We start from the raw sequence: 24,960 nt of genomic DNA on the forward strand, positions 1-24,960 counted from the left end.
AGTAGTTTCCCACTTTCAACCCTGTGTCAGGGACACAGGAACAAGTTGGTAGTCTCCTGAAAACAAAGGTTTGCTGGTTGCTGTGATACTTGCTACTCTGCGGTAGCACCCTTGCAAAACCCATCCCTGACAGAAGCACAGATCACCAAGAAGGTTGTCATAAGCAAAAAACCCAGGGCTCAGGCTCTCTTTTTCACTTATTTATAAATATATGGTCAAGTAACTTTATTTCTGGAAAAGTAAAACTTCCTATATAAATGTTCATGAGGTGTAGAGGCAGGAGAGAAAGCTCAGCAGCAGCGAGAGGAAGATGATGCTACAGCAGAGCTGGGGGGCTGGTAACACTGAAAGGTTTGGGGATGTGGCCAGTTTTACCAACTGTGCATGGGACTGGCAGGTAATAAGGAAGGAGATGATACAAATCCCAGCTCTGTTGTGGGTGTGGCAGAGTGGGAGTAAGTGGCTTTTGTGGAATTTGTGGATAATTGCCCTGAAACGTGGTCCCTTGTGCTGCGAAGCAGATGCTCAGGGACTTGACTGTAGCAGCCCCTGTTGACGCAGTGCGGTTTGGAGAGCACAGTGGGAGGGAAACAATTCAATTTTGAAAGAAAATGGGTTTGTAGTTACAAATTTCCTTTGACCATCTATTGCACCTGTCCAAATCCACCAGATTTAGTACATTGTCAGGTTCTGGTACAGTTAAGTTTGCCTGGACTTGAGCAGCGTTGGCCCTCCTTGGGCAAAGCTGATTGATCTTTGCAGAAGTCGAGCCCTTGGGGCCACGTGCTCCTCCCAGGGAGGTTGCATGGACTGCCCGACCTGGTAACCCAATATTTGCTGACCATCTTACCTGGCAAAGCAGTACTCCTGATTTCACTGGTTCTTTGCCTAGTAGTGCTTTGTTTTGAATAGGAGACTATCTCATTTAACAGCTTTTGAGAGAGGCAAACACATTTGTGTGTGGTTTAACTTAATATACAGGCTGCAGAGCTGAAGTGAAGGCACTGATCAGTTCTTACAGTTGAGATAGCATTCAGAAAACAAATTAGAGTTTGTGATTGGTAAGGATCCAGGCAGAATTCATAAAATTGAATAGTATTCTCAAGTTCAACATGGACAAGCTCATTACTGATCCAGAGAAAGCAGGCATGTATTGAGGAATTGGGGATGTTTGGGATTTTTTCTTTTTAGTATAGAGAGGCAGCCCTGTTATGGTCTTCTGTAGGGCTTTTTTAATGTGGACTAGAATTACTAGCACTGGCAAGGAGGTAGCTGAGGGAAACCAAGCTTGAGATTGGTGGGCTGGGTTTATCTATTGCAAAAGACCAGTTTGTATCTGACTGCTGAAGCTGGCTTTCTCAGTGTGCCAGCTCATGATGTTCCAGGTGTCTCCTGAGGGCAGAACCATAATTATTTATCCATCTGAACCTCTGCTTGATGGACATGAAGAACCACAATCATGTTGTTGTTACCATGACACATGCGTGTTAGGACAGAAATAATCTGGGATTACAAGGGTAAATTGTGCTTGTTCAAGCTGTTTGCTTCCCTGCTGCACTTCCACTCTGCAATCCTTCAGGTGCCTCGTTGTCTCCAAAGGTGCTCAGAACTAGATGGCAGATGCTGCCTTCGGAGGGCAGTTGTGGAATATGGATGAGTGATTGGCAGCAGGATGTTAGATGGGAACATGAGAAATAGTTTGTTAAAGCTCTGGCTTTAATGAAGATGAACATGTTTGCAGAATGGTTATTTTACAAAGAATGCGTACACATCTGGTCAAGAGGGATGTATGTGGAGATGCGTTCATGTTTTGTGACTTCATTTCTTGAGCTTTCACATCTCAATCCATCTTTGTTTCTCTCTTAACCATCTCCTGGAAAAGTAGTTCTTAAATTAACTTTACTCCCTTTAAATCAGGACGGAGACTCCCTGATTTAAAGCCTAGTGACCAAGAAAGATGGCAGTTGACAAACCTATTTCCATTCTCTGATTTTTTTTCACTCTAATCACCAAATAACCCTTGTAGTTTTCCAATGAGCTGGATTACATCTGTATGGATCAGCATGCACGTGTTCCAGATGTTGTTACGACTGTGAAAAAGACATTTCCTTTAGGGAAAAAAAGCATAATCTTAGTGGCTGTATCTTAAGTGTCATTCTGCTTTTCCATCACCTGATGATTTGAGCAGCTCTGCCACTCTGAAATATTAAAATGAACACAGATTTGAAAGTATTTTTATATTTAGAGGCATTGATTCTAATATAATTTCTGTACAAATTAAAACTCTCCTTGAAAAAGATTAAACTGTCAGTGATAACATCTAGGTTCTTGTTATGTCTAAGAGGAATCAATGCTGAAGTTACGGAATTGTCTGGAGGCTTAGCAAGTAAGAGGGGGAATTAACGATATGAGAGAGAATGGATGAAAGTATTGGATAACACTTTTTTTGAATTGGAGGAAGTGGAATGAGTTGAATTAAGAGGTTTATGGCCCAAAAGAATACCCATTTAGTCTGATCTGCTATATAACACAAAAAATACAGTTTTAAGAGAAATCGCTACCCAGTGACTTGTGGTTGCTCCACAGCCTCTTTTTAATAAGATATCAAATATTGATTTAAAGATACTAAGCAATAGACAATGTATTGGTTTCCCTGGTTAGCCATCCCTATTAAAAATATATATTATTTCCAGTTCCCTGACTTCACTGTGAGCTATTGGGTTCTCACTATGCTTTTGTTTGCTAGATTAAAGAACCATCTAGTGTCAGATTTCCACCGAAGACCCTGATCAAATTGCTTCAGCCTTCTCCACAGTAAATGAAATAGTTTGATTTCCATTCAGTTCTCATTGTAAGATGTGTTTTTCAGACCATGAATCATTCATGGAAATCTTCTCACAACTTTCCTTAATTTTCAACAACCCTCTTACACATGCACACCTCACCTGGATGCATTATCACTGTAGTGGTCTCATCAGTGCTGCATTCAGACCCAATATTGTTTCTCTAGTCCTACTCATAGGTACGTAAAGATTCCTGCTGTTCCTTTTTTTTTTTTTCTCCCCACAGCATTAAATTGGAGGTAACCCTTAGTTATTAACCATGGCCAAAAGCCCTCCTTGCAGACATTGTCTTCCAGAAAGTACCTGTAACCTGAGACTATATTCTGCATTTCGGGATGTCTCATGATGTATTTGAATTCATGTGGAGTGATTGTGCCCAACGCAATCAGATTTTTAAGCTATCTTTGTGGGCTTTGTTGTTTGCTACAGTTCTGCCTTTGTGTTATCTGCATATTTTGTAAGGATTTATTATTTTCTTATGTATCTTAGAGAATACATGCTGCATACGATTGGCCAAAGAAGCAATTCTTATTGGAAGTAACTGGGAAATGTCACTATTAGTTCATCAGCTTTTGGACCATTTAAAAACTGCCGTAGTCTGATTTTGCATCATGCTAGTTTTAAAAGAAAAGGTGATCTTGACAGCAAGGCAAATATTTTACAGAATTCCTATTCTGTTATGTCAACACAGTTATCTTAATTAACTAGACTTGAAATCTCTTCAAGTCTATTTGACAAGACCTGTTTTCCATGAAATTGTGTTACTTGCTTTTTCTGCTCTTTTCTTCTAATGGAGTTATGTATCAGTCCTGTCTTGCGAGTTAAGGGGATTCAGTTTGCTGCATTCTGGAAGCTTCAAGAAAAGTGAACAAGGCAGCAGATAACTTGATCTGTATGAGGCTAGCTGGTTAATCTCATTTTTCGGTCTTCAGAGTCTATTCACCAGCCAGTGCTGTCTCGTTCCGACTGCAGTAAATGCAAAATGTGCAGATCAATACTGCCAATGGGTGATTAGTAATTTGCAAACTTCAGTAAGTGAATTCATCCGATTCAAGGGTTTAAGTTGGAGAAGAAAGTAGAGAAGGAATGATTGAGTGGGCTGAAATAATGGAAACGGATATTTCCTCTCAACTGAAATGTAGGCATTGTTGAGCTCTGTTAAGCAAGACTATGGCAGAGATTTGTGCTCCTTTCACAGTGATTACAGAAAATAATATTTTTTCCTGAAATCACTAACATCAAATGTGCTTTTCCCTTATCACCTCTCTTGATCTTTTTTTCCTCTGTTGACCTGCTGGAGGATAAAAATGTATAAGTTTATGCAAGTAAGATTTTTATCATTATTCTTGAGGCCACTTTTTGCTGGTTCAGGCAGATGAATTCTGAGGTGCTCGTCTACTATTCAGTATCAGTTTCAGGCAGAAGCTCCCTGGTTTCTGTCAGTACATCCCAGATGCATCAAAGACTATTTGGGGGTCTGTGTGTGAAAGCAACTTGGAATAAATGCCTTTAGCTCTCTCAGAAAACCTGTGTACCGCTAAAGATTGCAGCTGAAGTAGCAGTAATTTTAAGGTATTAAAACTGCATTAAAACCAAAACAGTAACTGAAATATGACCAGGTAATTGCTACAAAAGTCTAATGAAGGAAAAATGCATTCCTCCATAGCAAATGTGATCTGACCCCTGAAAGTCAGCGTGATTATGTGCTTAAAGATGCCCTCTGAAAATCTGTAGTTAACAAAGTATGGAAAAGCTGTCTTTCAGGTTTGCTCAAATAAAGTTGAAAAGATGCCTTCTCAACTGCAGCTAGTCTGAGTTTCTGAGTTATGCATGTGTTATCTAATTAAAACTTAATGGGCAAATAGTAACTACCACAGTACAAGAGCATGTTGTGATTAGCTGTTGTGTAAGGCTGAACTGTCCTCTCCTTCGTGGGTTGTTATACGAAGGCTGGAGAACTGGTTTCCCACTGAGAAACACTAGAAAACTAGAATTTCTTCTCATTCACAATTTTCTTTCATAAATATGTTGTGATTCATGTTGACAATGAGGAAAGTGATGATAAAAATCAAAGCCTGAATTTTATACAGCAGGAAGTACTGTGTTTTGAATGAGGTTTTGTAGGGCCTTAACAGTTTATAGGTTGACCTGGCAGTCATAATTCTGGGAAAACTTGGCAGTAAAATTTGAAATCATTGCCCCTTCACATCTCTGTGCAAAATGTGCTCGTTGCTCTCCAGTCCATTAGCATGGTGAAGTAAAACTGGTGAAATAAAATCAAACAGGAGACAGGACAGCTGTATTTCAGACCATTAAGTCACGCACTGATGTCCAGACAGTTTTGTGTCCACCAAATATATTTCAAGATAGATTCAAATTGGTTTTGGCTCAACTTCGTAGCAGTCTAAGCTTAAATAAAGAAGATGTGTTGTTGGAGATGAATTGGTATAAGGCAGGTTTAGCATGTTGACAGAGTCATTTTGCTAACGGGCCAGTGATCCCAGTGTGACATTCCTAAATTTTCCCATATCTTTGGTTCAAACTGCATTTAAGAAAAAATGGATGAATAGTAGGTGAAGCTTTGCAGGCAACCCAGAAGTATTTTCCCCCAGTGGAAGCCAAGAGAGTGTATTTAAGCAGATGGTTGTGCTGATATAAGTCCTTGACATGGACAGCCTCACACCGCACATGGGGTATGAAATGGGGTATGACAGCTTATGTCACCTACAGAGGTGCGGCATAAATCAAAAAACCTGCCCTCGTGCCAGAAATGTTTTTCTCTTTGTGATGGGAGTAGAAGGGTTTGAACTGAAACTTTTCTCTATAGGCCAGGCTCAGGTGGATCCCTTGTGCCATCTGCACGGTGTGGATGGCTGCTGCTCCTCTCCCCTCTGCTCCGTCTTACCCTGCTACGTTACAGCTTGAAATTCTCCTTCTCAGGCCAAGAATTTATTCCCGCATGGAGACTTTCCAGGTCTCATCAGTACAATGGGTAAAGCAAAAACAAGTTACCAGCTCTTACTTTCGCAGGCCATGTGTAATTAGTGAGGGGTATTGATTTAGTTTTGATGTGATGTAGTTTATAAATATGCATGAGGATTTAGGGTTGTTTAACTGTGCTTTTTAATTCTCTTGCATTGCTGACTCTTCTAGTCAAGGGTTTCTTTGTATGCGCAGCAAGCTGCTCCGTGACAGCCCTGTTCTCACTGCCTAGGACCTCTCTAATGTTTGTTAATCCCAAGTCTGTAGAAAATTCTAATGTTCAAGGAATAAAAGGACACAAAGTGACGCCCTTCTGCATGGGGACCAAGGGAGCAGAGGCCAGCTCCCTGCCGAGCTGGGTAAGGAAACCTGGGACCAAAAGGCAATCATCACCAGGTGGAGATGGAGGAGACCTTTTCCATGTTCCTGGACAAGGGGGAAAGAGCTCTTTTCAACAGGGATCCTACAGCTTGCTTAAATAAAGAAAGTAACCTGCTCAAATGCTGAAAAGGGAGGGAAAATCAAACATTTGCCTATTTGCCCTGAGGAGCTGGAAGCAAATGTACCCTCTGAATCGATATTTGGATGTTTTAGATACTCAGGTCTCTTACTTGAGAAAGAACAGAGCAAACAAAAGAGGGTTCTGCGTATTCAACATATCTAAGCGAAACTGCAGTGACTCTTTCTGGTGAATAATGTAGGTAGCTAAATGGATAATTAAGAAAGGTATGTACATGTGTATACATTTTTCTGAGATGTTGGAAGCTCCCTATTTGCTCTCTCACTTCTCCCTCTACCAAATTATCCATTACTAGAGAAATTTCCTCTTGGTACCTGGTTGGACATTGAGGTGGTATTGGGGAAGATGACAGGGGCAAGCTGTGTCAAGGCAAACGCCACATCGCTGAGAAGAGAAGTGACTGTGACAAAAAGAATAAAACCTGGCAATTGTTCTCTAGCTCTTCTTCCCCTCGGTGTGTTGCAGGGACATGTCTTGTTTTCCTCATTTTTATCTTCTGCTTGGCCAAAGCAGAAGGAATGTAGGAGGCAGTAACCTCTCGCAGTGAGAGGCTGCAGTGGAGCTTGTTTAACCTGGAGCACGTTTGCTATAAAACCCACTGAGACACTGCCCGGCTGCTCGAGGAGACTGTCAGAAATGAGTCCTCCAAAACATTAGCATCTGTCACAGTTTCTATAGGATGTGAAAGGGAACTTGACTTGCTCTTTAAGTGGAACTGCTTCCAGCTTGAGGCAGGGAATCTGTTAATGACAGCGGGTTAGCACTGTGGTACGGCCAAGACCGAGGGTGCACGTTCATTCACTGAAAGGCAGTGGAGCTATTCAGGGTTTGCTTTGTACCCCGCCAGGTCAGAGTTATACATGCAAGGACATATAATAGTACTTTTATATGCATTAAATTACAGGTTCAAAACGTCCTGGTGTACTTGAAGCCTTCAGGAAGTTTCAGGATTGCTGTTAATGCTGTCGTGGTTGACCTCAGCAACCAGCCTATGCAATATGTTTGCTGTACAAATACACAACATGATTGAGAGCTCCTCTTGTCACTTACTTTTCAGGCTTGTATACACTCAGCTGAACTTTGATGCGTCCTGCCATCAGATCATGCAGGCAGTGGCTTTTATATAATTATTAATTATTCATCTTTCTTTTTATATAAGATATTATCTAAAAAAAATACCCATAGAGGTTTTGCTTTTTGCTAATGAGATATATTAACTGGAAAATCTTATTACACTGCAGTTTTACTTTCCTTTATAAAGTCTTGAAAGAGGGACCTCTGTTGTCATTCTTCACTCTGACTCTTCCCTTCCTGTTTGAATACCGAGGGTCGCAGGCTAGCACAGCCAACTTGTGCTGCTTTTCTCGTCTGGGATCTCCCCTTGAAATCCCATCTGAATTCATTCCGAAGTAGAGCTTTACCAGGAAACACAGAATTACGGAGGCTTTAGAGCGAGATTTATAGAGCATTGTTGGGAGGGAAAGCTTTTGAGTGGTTGACTATCTGGATTGGAGTAAATATGACAAAAAAACCTCACTTCAGGTATCTTCTGTCTTTCTGATCTATTTGTACAGTGTCTGTATGTGCATGTTACATGCAGAATAAGAAAACAGAGCAGCAAAGTAGTTAATTTTTTTCTTAAACTATGTGTACTTCTCTTGAAAAGCTAGCTTTAGTCTGACACTTCTCAACAGTATTCTTAACCAAAGTTACTTCATTTGTATGGGAAGGTTGATAAAATCTTTTCTGAAATTCAGATCTATGAGAGCCAGCATTTCTCACCATGAAGTTAAGTCTTATCTCTGAAAAAGATTTTTTTACAACTCAAACTATAAGCTCTTTGGGGCTGTTTTCAGAACCTGTGTGCTTTTTTATTTTCAGTGTCTTTATCAGAGGTTTTTGAACCACCACAGGTCTCCTCTGCATGCTACTAGAGTGTAAATAATAGCAACTTTTTATGGACTTTGTTCTCTGGAAAGACAGGAATCCTTGACTTGAAAAAAATAGTGTAGAAACCCTGGAATTCAAATCTCTAGGTGGTAATAAACCATCCTAGAGCAGACCGTGATTTTCTTCCATTTCAGTAAAAGGAAGAGCAGCAATTGAAAGGGACAGTGAATGTCTGAATGCATTTTTTCTTCTAGATTATCCCAACTCCATGCCTTTCCATGCCTTGCTGTCCTGACTCTTAACCTTCTTGTCACGTTTGTTTGCATCCCAGACCTCATCTGAATGCCTCACGCAATGCAAATTATAGTCTTGCATCCTCCCGGGGATATAGTGCATTTGCAAGTGGGTACAGAGAAAATACCTCCGTTTTAAAACTGTACCTGAAGGACTTCAGCACCACTGGTGAGACATTTTATTGTATTACTCGTATTGCAGCAGTGCCCAAAATGTGTTACATGTTGTACCAAAAGATATGGTCTGGTGTTAGAGTAGTATGATTAGGGTGATTAGAGCTTTTTTGTCTGTGATACATCCTAACTCCAACCACCTCTCTGTCTCGTTGCTAATTTGCTGTAGATGCTGCGGTGAAAGAGGGCCATAGGGAGGAATATCAATGAGTACGTGTAGTGTGGCAGATCAGCTCAGGAAGGAAAAGAGAAAGCTCTGTAGAAGTCTTTGTGGGAGGAGCAGCTGATCCAGGTGTTGGAGGTGGCATTAATGATAGAGTGGGGAAGGTAATGTGGGATTACTGATGTCATTGCATGTGAGGGTAAGGATCTGAATTCCGTTGTGCTGGTGGGAACTATAGAGGAGTTACTGGGGATGAAGAGGCATAAATCAGACTAACACAGATTATCTTCACCTTTGCTGTTCTGGAAATGACTAACATGGGTGTTCAGGAGGCTGTAGAAGAAGGGTTGCCTGAATCAAGGTGTGTGGACAAGAGGTCACATTACTGGGGTGAGGAGAAAGATCTGCTTGTTTGGGGGAAGAAGTAGCAGGAGTTGGACTAAGAACTGGCTAAGAGAGGGATGAAAAGGTTGCCCAGGTGAATTTCTGCTGCCAGGTTTCAGGGTTGTGCATGCTGCAGATGTACACACAAAGATGATGGAGAGAGAAATGTGGGAAAGAAGGTAGGGAACCGGCATGAGACCTGGTGGGAACAAGCGAGCCTTTGCCCAACATCCAGCACCTTCTGGGTGGTTTTTTTCCCCCAACTGTTTCTGATTTCGAGTGTTTGCATACTGGCAAAGCTATGAGGAGCAGGTGGTTGTTGTTGCTTATTCGTTAGCTTGCTTTGTCTCATCTTTGCAATCCATTTTTGTTAATACAGCTCCTGTTCCAAGGGATCTGTAAAGATCCCTTGGTGTAGTTATCTTCTGTGACAGGGGAAGGCAGGACTGGTGAGCGTGCTGCATTTTGTGCACCGGGTACAGAGGGAATTCTTTGGGATGTGGTTTACTTTGGGTTTTACTCTAATCACTTTAACAAGCCTGAGCAAAGAAACAAAAAGAACAAAACCAAGAAACAGAATTTCCATTAAAATGGCATTTCCTGAGGTAGGATTAAGCTTTCCGAGCCTGCCTTGTACCAGGTGCAGAAATGCCTCCTATATCATTTTGTAGGAGAGTTGAGTAACCAAAATTTTTATTTTTTTTAAAAGCTGTTAAAAGTACAAATAAAATAAAGGTAGACCAGGAGAAGCTGCTCACCTGTCTAGCCAGGCTGAGTCTAGTTAATAAGCTACTGCAACAAGAGCTATAGTTGTTGGGGACCTTGCATTGCCTTTCAGGTGATAAATTCCAATTTTGCCTTCCCACTGTTTTTTTGTTCTCCATCTTTGAGTAAAATTTCCAATGGGTATTGATGCAGGACTAACAGCAGACAATTCTTGACATAAATGCTATACCATTAACTGTAAGCTGAAGATAAATACATTCAAAGACAACTTCTAATGTTTTGTGACTTCTCTGCTTTCATGATTCAGTAAAAGCAACAGGGTATTTATTAGCTGTGTGCAAAGCCCGTGTGCGTGTGTAGCTCTGTTTATTCACAAATGCCACATGTTTTCAGAAAAGCAAAACAGTAATTCCAGAAACCTGAAGCCTTGGGAAAGGCGTGCATTTCTGTTGCAGCTCGAACTGTGTTAAATGATCCACAGTCAGGAGGAGGCACTGAATCCCAAGAATAAGCTTGCAGGTCCCCAAAAGCATCATCAATCCTTCTAGCAGTACAAGTGTCAGAAACTTGGATTTTGCAAGAATTCAGTAGCTGGAGCCTGACACAGTGAGAGACCAGCCAGAGGCTTTGGATAACATTTTGTCACAAAACAAAGACAGGAGACCGTCGTGGGTGGGACAGAGTAAGCAGCAACCCATGGTAGATCTGGACACTGGGGTTTATTTTAGAACCAATGATACCAGACGTTTTACCCCACTTTGTTTTTTCACACAGTTGTTTGTTCACTCCTCCACCTCAGTGCTGCCTTCTCTCGGGCTCGGCATCCTTTCCCTGCAGGGAGATCAGTGCTGGTGTGGGAAGAGAGGGCAGAAAGTCCTGTCTGCTCGCAGTCACCAGTCACAGGTGTTACTGGCCAAGGTCCCTGGGCATCCCCTGGCCTTCATCCCTGTGTATTTCTTTGATCTCCAGGGTCTTCCTCCACTTCCAGCATCTTTCCTCCAGCCAGGATCGTCACCTTCTTCTTTGCAGGCCCTCTTCTTTCTGGGTCCACTTCTCTTTTCAGGAACCCCTCTTTTCAGCACCACTTTTCTTTCTGGAACCCTAAGCCCCTGGTTTTCCCCACCTAAATAGTCTAAATCATTGATCAGCTTCTGATCGGCATCCTAAGCAGTGATTCTGTCTCATGTCTCTCTATCTTTGGAAGACTCAGGACGTGCCACTTTTGTTTTAGTCCAGGTCTTATGAAAATTTACAACCAGGCTGTGCTTGCAGTGAGCAAGTAGCATCTTCTGCTCGAGAGTGCAAAAGTTCAGTTTCGAACGTTCACGCGCATATACCCAATTATCTGCTGTGTGTTAGTGTTCAAAATTTAAGCTACTTTTTGCCTACAAGAGGTAGCAAATGGAAGCAAGAGCATTCCCTGGCCGGTTGGATGCTTTTCAAACACTCCCCCCTTCCACCAGCCCTCCAATTGACACTTTGTGTTTTATATCTGTATTTAAGAAACTTTCCCATCTGTCTGCTACAGATAGATGCAGTCTTTATTTTGGATGTTCTTCCAAGGTAACTCCTGACCCATTATTTGTTTAAAGCTGATACAATCTACTAAGCTCCTTAGATTGTTTCTATTTAAGTTCCCCAGTATTGAATAATGCGTCCCAGTCTGGAAACCTTGGAGATTTTTCTCTTAATATGTCAGCATGGAGACAAATTCCTTAGCTAAGAAAGCAGCAGTGTGTATTGCTTGTATTTGGGTGGCGCTCACTGTGTGTGAGAGTCGCACAAAGAAGAAATGGTCCTTTCCTTGAAGAGCTTCCAATCGTCAGCCTTTTCTCAGCAGGGGCAAGCACAATCTGTTGCATTGCAAGCGAGTAGCGATTAAACTCAGCTGTCCATATGCTCCGCCAGAATTTATTGTGCTGCTCAGAAATCACAATCTTTTAAGGTTGATAGACATCAAGACTATGAAAAAATAAGGCACTTAAGTGCATGTCAGCCTCATCTATGGGTTTTGACAACTTTGCTTCAAATGCATTAAACAGGAAGAGCCTATGAGGATGTGAAATCAGTTGAAAATCCTTGACAGTGCTTGCTGACATCGTATCCTGACAGTCATTGCCTCCTTGGGATGTATGAACTTCTTTAATTTCATTAGTGATGTTAGACAAATGTATTCACAACAGTTGAGACTATTCCCTTTGCTACCAGTTCTACCTTCTGATTAGAAGTATCTGCAGTAGATGAATAGATCTTAAATGGACTTGTTAAGCACTGAATGTTTCATCAAATGTAAAGTAGTCCTCATGGTTTTAAGTACTTTATTCTTACCTGTGGTCTGTGAAAGTGAGTCGAGTAGAGAGAAAAGCTTTTATAGCTCATGGAGAAAGACATCTCTGAATTGGGACTGTGCAGTTTTCAAACAACCAGGAGGCGAGATGCCAGAATAAGTTCAGCCCTTTTCAAGGTGCTGTCACTGGCAGCTTTCATTGTTCTTCTAAACAACTCCTCTACTAAAAGAAAAGTTTCTGGTTTTCAGAGATTAAAGCAATCCTGTCTTCACTCATTGCTTCATCACTTGACTGATTCTTTCCTAATGGGGAGATTACTTAGGAAATTTTTGAGCTATAATTTCAACATGTAGACCAACATACTGACTGTTTGCCGATAATATAGCTTTAAAAAATGACACATAGCATCAGCACAATTATCTCCTCAGGGTGGTTTTTTTCATGCTGGGAGATAGAAGTGGGAAGGCAGGCAGCAGCATCGTGACTTGAGCTTGTACCTCTGTTCTAGGTGGCAAATTGGCCCTGTTGCAAATTCTCTTTTCCATAGTCTTTTGTCAGAAAGTTTGATAGCCAGAGTCTTACTAAATAGTTCTGCCATGTCCCAGTGTGTGCTTAGAACGTATTGCATTAAGACAATATTTGTGTGTTGCATCTCGGTGGCTGTCTCACATAATGACTGCGCAATCAGGACAGAAGTGGTGGGATGATTCTTCTCAGTCAATGAGAGAGTTGCCCCTGTGCATACCCTGGGGCATGTGTCTGGAAGGCTGAGGATAACGCATCAAAACAATGTTATTTCACAAACTGTAGAACATATTAACATGTGGAGTCAACAAATCATCTCTGTAAAATGTCCGGTGCCCTTCTGAGAACACAAAAATGGTTTTGCTGCCTTAAGCACCAAATCAGCTAGTTAGCATCTTGCTTTCCAGGAATGAATAATTCACTCTTCTACTGAGTGTCAACCAGACTTGGTTGCAATCAATCAAGATATTTATTGCTTCCTCCTAAATTGAAGGTCTGTGTACATTTTTCTGACAAATCTGAGTTACTGGCTCAATGTTATGCCTTGAAAGAAGAATCAATGAACGCCAGCAGTTCTCCCTAGTTCAAGTTATTTACTCTTCACATCTCTACAATTTCCAATTTTTAAAGTATTGGGAAAAATAGGGGTAAAGAGGGGGTGCTGCTGAGAAACTAGCAGTAATGTATCATCTTCGCTCTCAGACACTGGCTGCGATGTGCTGACGAGCAGAACAATCTACCACGTTATCTACTGAATGAACCAGGGGCAGGGTGGCTTTCCAACAAAGGGACTGTCTATAGGTCATATATTGATTGCATCCCCCAAATGTCTCATATTTCTATATAAAGGCACCATGAGCTTAAGTGGATTTGGCCGATCCTCGCATTCAGGCCAAGTTTCCAAACCTGACACACACTTTTCATGCTGCTTGGAGAAACCAGGGAATACATTACTCTTTGTTGCAAGATGCTTTTTAACTCTGTTAAGCAATACCTCCTTGCATGTATTAGTTCAGCGCAGAAGCAACATCTGGAGCTGTTCCTGGGTAGTTGCTCAGGGAGTCCCAACTCCTGTTCAAAGAGCGTGGCCATCTCTTTTGTACCACACCTTTCAAATGCTACTCTTTGGTCTCTCTCATCAGCAGCCCTAGTTTAGAAACGATTTTCTAAATGGGCAAATCTGTTTTAGGTCTTCTCTCCCAGCGCCCAAAACACCATTTTCCAGGCTTCTGTTGCAGAACTGAAAGGACAAAATTCTGATCAGTAAGACTGATTTATTGCGGGGGGAAGAGCAGTTAACAGAGAAAAACAGCAATTTACATTTTTCAGAGCTAAAGGGATTCCAGGAGGAGGTTGTTTGCTTTCTTCAGTCCCTGGTTTCTTACCAGCATTAGGGTTTCATTTCCTTCAAATGCTAGTGAGATTTTAATGCTGCTTTGCTGTCTGTTATATTTAGCAGTTTCCAGCCATGACTCTTCCTAGAGCCAACCAAAGTCACTCCCAACCTTCAGAAATTTGGAAAAACACTCCAAACAATTGAAGTTGTGATACCATTTTGGCTGTTTGGTATTACATACACATGCGCCTAATCCCTCTGATCAGAAATTGGCTCTGGTCTGCACCGTTTCCATGGAAAGCTGCCTGCGTTTATTTGAAAATCCATAGTATGTCAGTCAATTTCCCGGAGACTTAAGTAACGCTCTGCTTGGTGCAGCTGTGTAAGGCAGCGGTACAGTCCGGTGGGTCATCGCTGAAGACATGTCTTCTTTTCATTTCTGCCACAGTGCTGCTAAGGAGTCTTGAACTGGAGACTGTATCTTTCCATACCTCTGCTCCCCTCACATACCACATCTTCAGGCTTTGTTGTCTGGTTTTTGGGCTTTAGGTGGTAGTTTCTTGTGGAGTTTGTACAGGACCTAGCACGCTGGGATCCCTGTCTCACTTGGTTTCTTTTAGGCATTACTATAATATAAACCAGCAGCACTAATATTTTAGCTGTAGGGAGAAATGTACTGGTTTGATGTGTGCTGTGTAGAATAAAGAGAAAGCTACTGCCCCTAGCCCAAAAATGTGAGTAGCATAGCAAACATGTTAGTGATTTCCCAGAAATGTTAAATGAGAGGGATTCTGCCACAGCCTTCATATCACAGTGGGTTTTTAAGAGATTCACCTGTCTCAGTGTAGCTTCAGAGTGACGTGTTCAGGAGTGCTGGCGAGCCCTGAAAATAAGGCTAAGTCCTAGTGCTGAGTTTTAGAGCATGATTTTTCAAGGGGGCATGTTATAAAAGGGGAGGATAAATGGGCTGAAAGAGCTGTAAGAGCCAAAGCACTGCAGCTTCATGGCAGGGCTTTATAGAAAGGCCAGAGAGATGTTTTAAAAGAGCAAATAACCTGCAAAAGAAACAGGCTAGCGCAGCATGGGTTAAAGCGGTCCCGGCAGGAAAGTAGCAGCAGTCTCCAGGTTTGCATGGCTTTCCTCCACACTGAGATCATTCTGCTGTCTCCTGCCTTTGCGTGAGCGTCTGCAGTGATGGTGCAGTATGAAAGCGCAGGCGATCTCTGCGCTGTGCGCTGGAGCCAGCATGGTGGTGGCAGCCAGGGCGAGGCGGCGTGATCTCTGCCTGACCTTGGCGCTGCAGCTAGCGAGGGAGATGGGGCCAGAGCCGCCCTTCCCAGCTCGTCAGAAATACCGCGGTACTGGGCTGTGCAGGGAGAAGCGGGCTCCGCAGCTCTGATTTTAAGAGCATCCTTTTGCCAGCCAGCATAAACCCCTGTGCAACCTTTGGGGTTGAATCTCTTCCCTTGAAAGGCAAACATGAGAGTGAGGAGTGTCCTGACCTGTCTGGAAGAGTCCTGAAATGCAAATAGCACGAGAAGTTAGATAGCTGGGTGCAGAAACAGGTTTGTAAATGCCAGTGTGTTGCTGGGGAGCACGTATCTAATAAGCTGCTGTTACAGCTGTCTTCATGCTTCCTCTGTTCAACATCTCCAAGATGCTGTGTGTGGTCCCAGTCCTTCAGTTCTCTTCTAAATTTCTCTTGGCCAAGGCTGTCAGTGGGTTTATTTCTTCTCTTGGTCCTTATGGCCTGTCTGTCAGGTCCAGGCTGTTTGTCTCAACCTCCCCATGGAAGTGGGGTCACGAAGCCCCGTTGCTGTGGGGCTGCAGATCAGTGCTGCCCTCCCAGGTGTTTCCATAGGTCTCCTGAGCACCGCGAGGCTTGGGCAGTATGAGAACGTGCATCACCCACCCGGTACGTGGCCGAGGGCTGGAAGACCAGGTACTCTGACTGTGGGGTATGCAGACATCTAGGAAGGGTACCCAAGGTTTCTGTGCCTCAGTTTCCCTAGTTCTCTGGAGTGAGCTCCTTGGACCAGGGCAGCCCTTTGGGGGTTCCCATGTCCTCCTGTGTTAGGTGGTTCCTCCCACCCCCTCTTGGCCTGGGACGTACAGATACAGATAAAGATCTCCCTTTGTTTTTAATTTATACTTACCCTGTGAAATAATGACTGTCTCTTCTACCCAGATGGACAGATGTGGTTAAACTGATTTCTCACGAGGAGCACCATATTAGTTTCTCAGAGTAGTTATGAGGAACAGCCATACCCCCTTTTTTTTTTCCTCTGGGAAACACAGCAGTGAGAGCATCTGCTGGTTTCCAAGTACACTGATGCTTTCCGTGCCAGTTGCATTGCAATTCAAGGTTTCCAGTTGTGCAGGTTTAAATTATATTTTTGGTGGTAGATGCAGGAAGGCATTAACCTCGTATTCGTCAGCGCATGGACCCCATCCTCTTGACCAAAAGCGCTTTTGGACTTCACGTCTTCTCCCAGCTCTAAATTGCGCTTCCCCTTTGCCTGCATAACTGCCGGCATCCTGCCAGCCTCAGCTTTGGCTGCTTCTCCTCCGCGGTGGGGCCCATCTGCCTGGCACGGCCCTGGGAGCCAGCTGGCAGAGGGGGAGCCAGCCGTGGGGACCGCAGGGGAGCCGTGAGCACCAGAGCGCCTGCGCGGCGCTGCCGGCACCGCTGGACCCAGACCCTGACGCTGCTCACGGGCACCTGCGTCTCTGCGGGTGAGCACACCTCTTCCAGCTGCCTTCTGCCCAGCTAACTTCTGCCCAGTCTAGAAAGCGAGGATTTAAAGGAGAATTGCAGTATGGCTCCCGCAAAAGGGCACTCGAACAGCTGCGAGACGTAGCAAGCGTCGCATGTAGACATAAAAAGTGCCCACCTGGCCTTTACCCGTGGTCCGTCCAGCCCAGAACATCTCTGACCGCAGTGATGGAAGATGTTCTTTTGGGAGAGCCCACAAACTTGGCTGCGTTCCCCCGCACTCTCTGAGGAGCCAGAGATGCTGAAGGATGTGCCCCTGCCCTCCGCTGGCAGGGTCCAGTGACAGAGCTGTTCTCCATGAATTTGTCAAACCCATTTTTGAACCAGTGCTGCTTCTGCTGCCAGGCTCTGGGGTGGCGAGTTTCGGCAGTTCACTCCCTGCTGTGAGCAGAGGTGCTTTACAGTATGTGGATGGAGTATTTTCAATAAAAGATGTTTGGGAATGGCGTCTTCTGGGGTCTCTTACCAGCAATGACCAGCAATTCAGGATGAAGTTGCTCAGTCTCTGCTCTGGTTTGCATGAAAAAAACCCACATAAATTTCTAGCACATCTTTAATGAAAATGAAATGATAAAATTGGGATAATACCTACCTCATGCTGCTCTTGAGGGTTAATTAATGTTTACAAAATCACTTTAGGTCCTGAGATTTAATTGAAGGAAAAATATTACCATATAAAATGCCTTTTTATGCAGGCGCTGCTATAGGGTTTCAGCTGGGCAGAGTGCCGTGGAAGCCAGCATTAGTACATGCTTTACTACTTTTATGGTCGTGAGGCTTCCTGTAGTTTATATGAAAATTGTCCTTCTGAAATCACAAATGTAACATCAGTGTTTTTGTCTCACTTTGAAAGAATATTAATTTACTATCTTAGGACTTGACTGACTATTTAAACTGCTATAAATACAACTCACCTCTGAGAAGAAAGTATAAAATGAAATATCTGTTCACTTGCTTGGGACGAGCTGATACAACTTGCTAATGACTCCACCATTGGAGTCATATGGATGTTGCTGGCTCGTACGAGTAATAAATTAGGCTAGTACTGGGTGTCCTGCTGTAGTTTAAGGGTGTATCTGTGTGTTCATTATAATCTCCTGCTATCAAGAGATTTAAAATACAGCTATAAAACTTCATTTCTGGAATTAAATTTAACTGTGGAGGTGTCAGCCAGGGAGCAAGCTCTGTTGAGTGGGGGTTTTTTTTGTGGTGGTTGGGTTTTTTGTTTGGTTTTTTTTGAAAGAGAGAGTAGCAAGAGAAGGAAAAGCAATACTGGGTTTGGCTGACTTCAACTGTTGGAATAAAACATTATCGCTGCGTCAGTGTCCCTTTTCCTGCTGTAACATTTTTTGTCTTCACACAAAGAGTGGTACAGGTTGGGTGGACTTGGCGGTTGGATCAGTTACTCAATATGCTTCTGTTGTTTCTGCCACGCAGGGTGACTACGACCCCAGCAGAACCAAAGTTCTTCATTTCAGCATGAATCCAGCGAGCTTGGCCAAGCAGCAGCGCAAGGAGGAGCAGCAGCAACTCCAGGAGGAGTGTGAAAGGCTGAGGGAGCTGGTGAGGGTGCTCGAAGGAGGCGGCTCCATCCCTGGGAATTTGGAAGGAGTTGGGAGTTTTCAGTCACCACAAGAAATTGCAGGTAGGCTGCTGGCTTCTGATCATGAAGATGCACTTACTCATCCGTACTGCCAGAGGAACTGACTGCAGAAGCAGATGGAGACATTGCAGACAGTGTGCTTGATGGAATGGTTATAAGGCAAATGAAAAAAGCTTGGTTGATGCAGGAGAGAGTGAATGTGTGGCAGTTTGGTGCAGAGGGTAGGTGGTAAGGATAAATAATAATAATCCATATCATTTGCTCATGATAAATGAAATACCAATACAACAGCCTTCATAGGCTGGTGCTGCTCATGGAGTAAAAGGAAATATTTCCTTCCTTTCAGAGCTGGTTTAGCCTTTGAGGTAGTACAGACAGTAGGAAATAACTTTCATAGCTGCAGGGAAGCAGTTGGTTGAAATCTTTTCAGACCTGGCTTAAAACAAATTAATATTGTTTATCAGTGTATATGTGCCCCATTAATCACAGCTACATTCAATACTCCATGAAAATAGAGTACATCTTTCACCGAGCTAAATACATTTCACAGAATCTGTGGCTCTCCTCCAGTACAGTCTGTCTTCTCTTCACATACCTGAATGAGACTTTCTAGTACAGTAACCCCAAAGCCAACTCCTCCAGATATGCTCTCAGACTCTGTAAATCAAGGTAAGGATATCAATAAAATGTGACCCATCACCTACACTGCGAGGGGACCAGGTAGAGTTGAGTCACGCTGCAGAGCCCAAGAGATCTTACTGCTGTAACTCTCTCACATGTTTTTCCCTCAAAACATTTTTGTTAGAGAAGAGAAAAATAAAAGAGAGCTGAAGGTCCATGTGGAGCTAACCTGTTGTATTCCAGCAGCACGTACATGGTCAGTGTCCAGAGGTCAGCATCCTCCCTCAGATGAGGCTAAGAGGGCAGAGCTTTCCTAGAAGGCCATGTGTGCTGGAGACTTGAGACCCACAAAATGGCAGAGTCCTGTTTTAAAGAAAATACACAGAAGAAAATATCTTTCACTGTTATGACACCAAAATTCTCTGAAAGTAGCTTGCTTGTTTTCCCATTGCTCAAACAATAGTACTTTACTACTGCTAAGAATGCGTTTGTTCCGGCATCTCACAGTGGATTATGGTACTATATAGCCTTAAAAATGTGATGGTGAGAAGTGTAGATGGGGTGGTTTATAAAGTGAAGAGCTGACTGGATGTTAGAGGTATAATGACAGTTTGTCACTGTTGCTAGTGGATGCTCTAACAAATGCGTAAGCATTAAACGCTTCCTGAACGTTTAGGGAAGGCTGCCTTTGCCCATAGGAGCTTCCAGTCTCGGACCCCGGTGAGACTCGAGCAGTTCTCGGGGATAGTTCTTGCATTGCAATTTGTATTTGAAATGCACTGGTTTTTAAATTACAGCAGATGCTGCTGCCCAATGCCCTTGTCTGTCGTTATGCCCCCGAGTACCTGGCACATCTAATGCTGCAGATCCACTCGGCTGACAGTGCCCCTCGAGCCCCGGGAGGAGAGTGCCGGTCAGGGGCAGAGAGGATGCAGACGTGAGGTCAACTCTCTGTCTCTGCCGCTGATGAATGAACCTCTGGGGTATCATCTACAGTAATTAGACCATTTCTTCTGGGGGAATGCGTTTCTCACGTATGCCTCCTGTGATTTGTTATTCATAATTATTATTCTGCTGCCTTTCACACAGTTGCTTTTAGCTGTTTGTGAGGTGCTTTTGTGCTGGGATGTTACCAGGTTTGTCTTTAGCTCATAAGGGATGCACTTTTAAAGCTGTTTTCTCTTCTGCCTTTGATTCCGACAGGAAAACAAACAGCTCACTGGGTTTCAGGGTGTTTCCAGCCTCTCATATATGTGATGCTTTTTTTCCTTTTGCCCCAGTCCCATGCTACATCGTTCTGACTTCTGGTCACCAACTCAAATGGGAGAAAGCACCAGTTGCAGAGCCTAGCAGTGTGAGAAATACTTCAGTGTCATTTATCACAGTCACAGGAGGCCCCTGTAAGTGCATATGGAAGTGGTTCATGTAAACAAAATGGGAAAAAGAGCTGTGAATGAAGGATGGAGGAGCGCTGTGCATGACTGTCTTTGAGACCAGGGCATGTGTATCATAAGCTAGGTTATATGGAAGGATCTTGGGTTTTTTCTTGTATTTTATGTACTTGTGTGCATCACTGTCGTGCACGGGGAACGTTGCCATAAATAGTCCTAAACCCTCCTTTCTGCTGTGGGAGCATTCAGCAGCATGGTCGGAGGGTGAAGACGGTGTATATTAGGATGTGCAGAAGATGCTGAGGGTGTTCTGGCACTGACTGTGCAAGGTTAGTAGGCATATCTGAGCTGGCTTTAAATTAGCCAGATGAATGCCAGATTTGGCCTTCTTGCTGGGGCAGGGCAGAGCTCCTGGTGGGTTAAGGGACAACTCATCAAGCACGCTATGCAAGCTGCATCCATTTTTGCGTTGTCTCTCTCCTGCTTAACTCACGCAGCATCTGCAGTGTGGATGCAACAGCTGTTCAAGGCGTGGTTTAACAACATGGATTCGCGTGGCCAGAAAACTTACACTGTCTCCCTCTGGATAAGAAATGGAAGATCCAGCTTTCACTGTTTTCTTAGGATCTCAACAGCTCTGCTCACAGGAACGGCTGCCATATGCCTTCCATTTTAGTATATTTTCAAGGTGTGAAATGGGGAGCGTGTGGCAGAAACTCCCTCTGCTCTGTTTGTCACTGTGCAATTGGCTGCCTTGGGGAGGGAGGTTTATCGTGCATAATAAGGGAGCAGGTTTCAGTGAGGTTTGTGGAGCTGTTTCTGTACAAAAATAACAAAAATTAGAAATTTTCTTGCACCCCTTTCTGTCAGCTGCAATACCCATATGTCTGTTTATCCATCTCATTTGTATGACACATGCAAAAGGCAAATTCGGTTCTCTGAGCTTTGGAGGTGGGACGTCCCTCGTGTCAGAGTCGAATGGGATGAAGTGAGACCGAGGACAGAGTAGGAAAAGTATGGATAAAAGCTGGGAATACAACAAAGGTCATATGTAAGTTTGCATTTTGCCTTTTGACAGATAGAGGTAAATGTAAGATTTTATTGTCCTATTTTGCCATACACCCTGAATGGCTTATTGGCAGAGGTGAGGGATTTGGGTGGCCTCAAGCCAGTCAGGTTTGCTGTGTTCAGCAAGCTTATGTGTGTGTGATCTGCAACAATTACGCTTAAGGTTCAAAGAATTATAATTATACCAACCAAAAAAAGGCATTAAGGACAATCATGTTGATGGTTTTGATAATAACGTATTGGCCGTTATTAAATTCTTTCATTGGACTGGAGTGCAGCATGTTTTTTCTGATCATGGTTCCGACTCCTGGATAGGTAATAAGGAAATTATTACTGTGGACGTTAAAGCTCATTAAATGTGACTCTATTAAAAATCAAGGTTATGCTGGACTTTAAATCTCTTTGAGCATAACCACTGGAGGCTGCAGCACGACCTGGCAACTTGCCACGTAGTTCAGTGGTCCTTTCCTCTCATTTATGCCGTAATAGTCTCTATTAAAATAGGTACCAGCGCTATTGCAAAGGAGAGGTTTGAACAATGTGAGCTGTAACAACATGCCGTCCTTTTTCAAAGTATAAATTTGCATGCGGTGTTGTGCAGTATTAATGGGGCAGATCTGTTGCAGCCGCATTACGGGAAAGGGCTGTAACTTTATGGGTGTTCTGTTTCTCTCCCGGCGGCTGCCTGGGTCTGGGTTGTGTAAGAGCAGGGTGCACCAAGGTCAGGCTGCCATCTGGGGAGAGGCTCTGAGTCCTCCTGTCTCCGAAACAGGGATGCAGATTGTAACAGCTTTGGAAAGGCGGCATGGGGCATCACTGCCCAGATTTGGAATCTGTTCCAGTTCTGCATTTCTCTTTCCCATGCTCTTCACACCTTCCCCCTGGCCCCCCTTCTGTATTTCAGGCTGCATTTTCTGCCTTTTTTCTTCCAGCTCCATAGCTTTTCCTGTTTTTTTCTGCTTCTCTCCAGGCCATTTCTGTTTAGATCTTCCTTTTTTGTCTCATGTGGTCCTGGTGGACCTCCTGATTTTTCTTCTCTGGCACTGCTAGAGATAGAGTTCAGTCTCTTTGTTGCAAGCAAATAGGTAGGTGGCAGCTAATGGGGAGCTGACAGAAGTAATGACTTGTGTATTGTAGCAAAGCATAGGTAGAAATGAGAATGCTTCAGGTGCTGATTATTTCCATTCGTGTTCTCATTTTAAAAGTAGTGTATTTGAAGGTAGGAGTGGATGACTCGTGGAAGCTGGTTCCTGACTAAAGGGTACAGTAATGCGAATTTTCCATGAGCTCTTATGATTTATTGCTATCCCATCGGCACAGTGGAACATTCCCTTCTTTCATGCAGCCTCCCCTGTGAGAAGGAGGAAAAGTGCTTTTAATATTCTTTCTGTTGAGAGACGGGCTGGCACCCCTGCCAGGAAGGAGGATGGGGAAATCAACTCTGTTTTCAACCATCTGTGGAGAATTTTGGAAGTGAACTGTTTTCCTGAACATAATCCCACCAAAAAGGAAAGCTATTCATCCATCTCAATGGTTTCAGTGTCCTTTTTCCCCTTGTTGGGGAAAAGTAGGAAAAGGGGGGTCCTTGATGAAGGACTGGGGAATCTCACTCTAAGGCAGGTGTTTGACCCTAACGGAGATGCTACATCTGGTGTTCAGCAGAGGCTGTCTCCAGCATCACTGCCATGTCAGGGCCTTGTAAAAATGTAATTAATTGGAATTAAATTGGGTAATGAATTAATATTAAAATAATCTAATCTTGTTGAAGTGACAAGCCAGAGATGGTAAAATTTGTCACTGTCCCAGCATGCTTGTGCTTCTGATGAATGTGTTTCTGAGTACAGAAGGCAACAAAAAAGGAGCAGATGGAATTTAGAAGTTGCCATTCTCCATCCACAGTTGGCTGAGCTGTTGGTGCTTGGAAGCCTTGGTTCTTCCTACCATCTGTGTATAGGAAATCCACACATCGTGAGGGCTGCACCTGCAAATGAAACCTGAGCCCACCTGATGAAGGATTTTCCTTTGACCTTAGTTGTTGGGTGCACACGTGCAAGCACAGCATCCGTATCTCACTTTGTGCTGATGGCTCCCAGCATCTCGCTGGTCAAACAAGGTTGGGCCAGTTGAGTGCATAGAGGGCAGCTCTTCTTAGGTCATGTAATGCCTCTTCCTAATGCAGAGGAAGGATTCATGAGGTGACACTTCTCTCAATGATGTTTAACATGCCTGTTCCCCTTCAGTTTGTACTGAAGGAATTGCCTTCTTTCTAAAGAGACGCAAAGTTGAGGTCCAGGGCATTTGCTGTCTTCAAATGTTAAGGGACATTTGGTAAGAGCAGGATGTTAGCCTTTGTGCCCTGTCTGTATTTCAATAAAGTAACTGCTTTCTGCATATCCCAATTTCTTCTGAAGTTTATAAAGAGGTTGTCTTTGCCTCTGGTGTTTTGTTGTGCACTGATGAAGTTCTGTCCTCTTTCACTCTAGAGATGGCCACATGTTCTCGATGGGGGAAGAAATAATTCCCTACTGCTACCTGCATCAGAAATGTTGCATAGCTATAATGTGCAAAACGCAAATGATATGGGAAGTAGCACACAGGATGAGTGTTATTAGCAACAGTCCTTGGGAGCTGCTTTGCCTGACCCACTCAGAGCCTGCCTGCCTTCCCATGCTGACTCGGCAGCTGAAGAGCAGTGCCTCCTTGGGGCAATGCCCTCCCCTCTCAGCTAGTTATTATCATTATTGTTTTTATGGTGCTAGTTTCTCTACTGAAAGACATTTAGACCAGTCTGGGATCTGAATAGTATATTAAGACTGGGAATAAGCTGGTAGTTTAAATACAGCTTACTTTGATTTCCTTCCTTATCATCCATATCCCTTTGTCCCAGCCCAGCACTATAGGTAACGAGGTGGGGCTGCTAAATATACCTGTTTTCCTAAAAGACTATAGCCAAGTTGGGACCTCCTGTACTTCAAGATTGACAGCGTTACAGTAGTTTGTGGGCAGAGTCTATAAAACCCTTTTACATTACAATGGTGTCAATAGATTTGGGCAGCCCAGCCACAAGGGAAGAATACCTTGAAGACTTCATGTGTCCTGATTCAGCAACAGCGTGGCCTTTGATGGTAAATGCTCTGCACTACTGAAGTCAGTGCAGGTGCCTATGAAGAACCACGTTTTCTGGCTTGAATGAAAGTATAGTACCTCAAGAGGGCTGAAAGAAATGTTCCCAGGTTAAAAAAAAGTTGCTTTTATCATATATAGCATTTGTCATCCAGATAGATTCCCAAGGTTTTTTGGAGATAACACAGATATGAAGTCATGCAGCACTGAATATATTCAAAACAGTGTGCTCTGCCTATGGCAGCATGCCATGA

General features: G+C 43.4%; 1 protein-coding gene across 3 annotated transcripts in view; it reads left to right on the top strand.

Annotated features, from left to right (window-relative positions):
- Nucleotides 1–24,960, top strand: part of MAD1L1 (mitotic arrest deficient 1 like 1) — a 385,605-nt gene that overhangs the window by 239,191 nt on the left and 121,454 nt on the right. For all 3 annotated transcript variants that reach the window (XM_052773151.1, XM_052773153.1, XM_052773154.1), the window contains one exon: nt 18,338–18,545. In XM_052773151.1, coding sequence (XP_052629111.1) covers nt 18,338–18,545 — 208 coding nt within the window. The remainder of the gene's footprint in view (nt 1–18,337; nt 18,546–24,960) is intronic.

The sequence above is a fragment of the Harpia harpyja genome, chromosome 21 (genome assembly GCF_026419915.1).
Source record: "Harpia harpyja isolate bHarHar1 chromosome 21, bHarHar1 primary haplotype, whole genome shotgun sequence".
Classification (NCBI taxonomy): Eukaryota; Metazoa; Chordata; class Aves; order Accipitriformes; family Accipitridae; genus Harpia; species Harpia harpyja.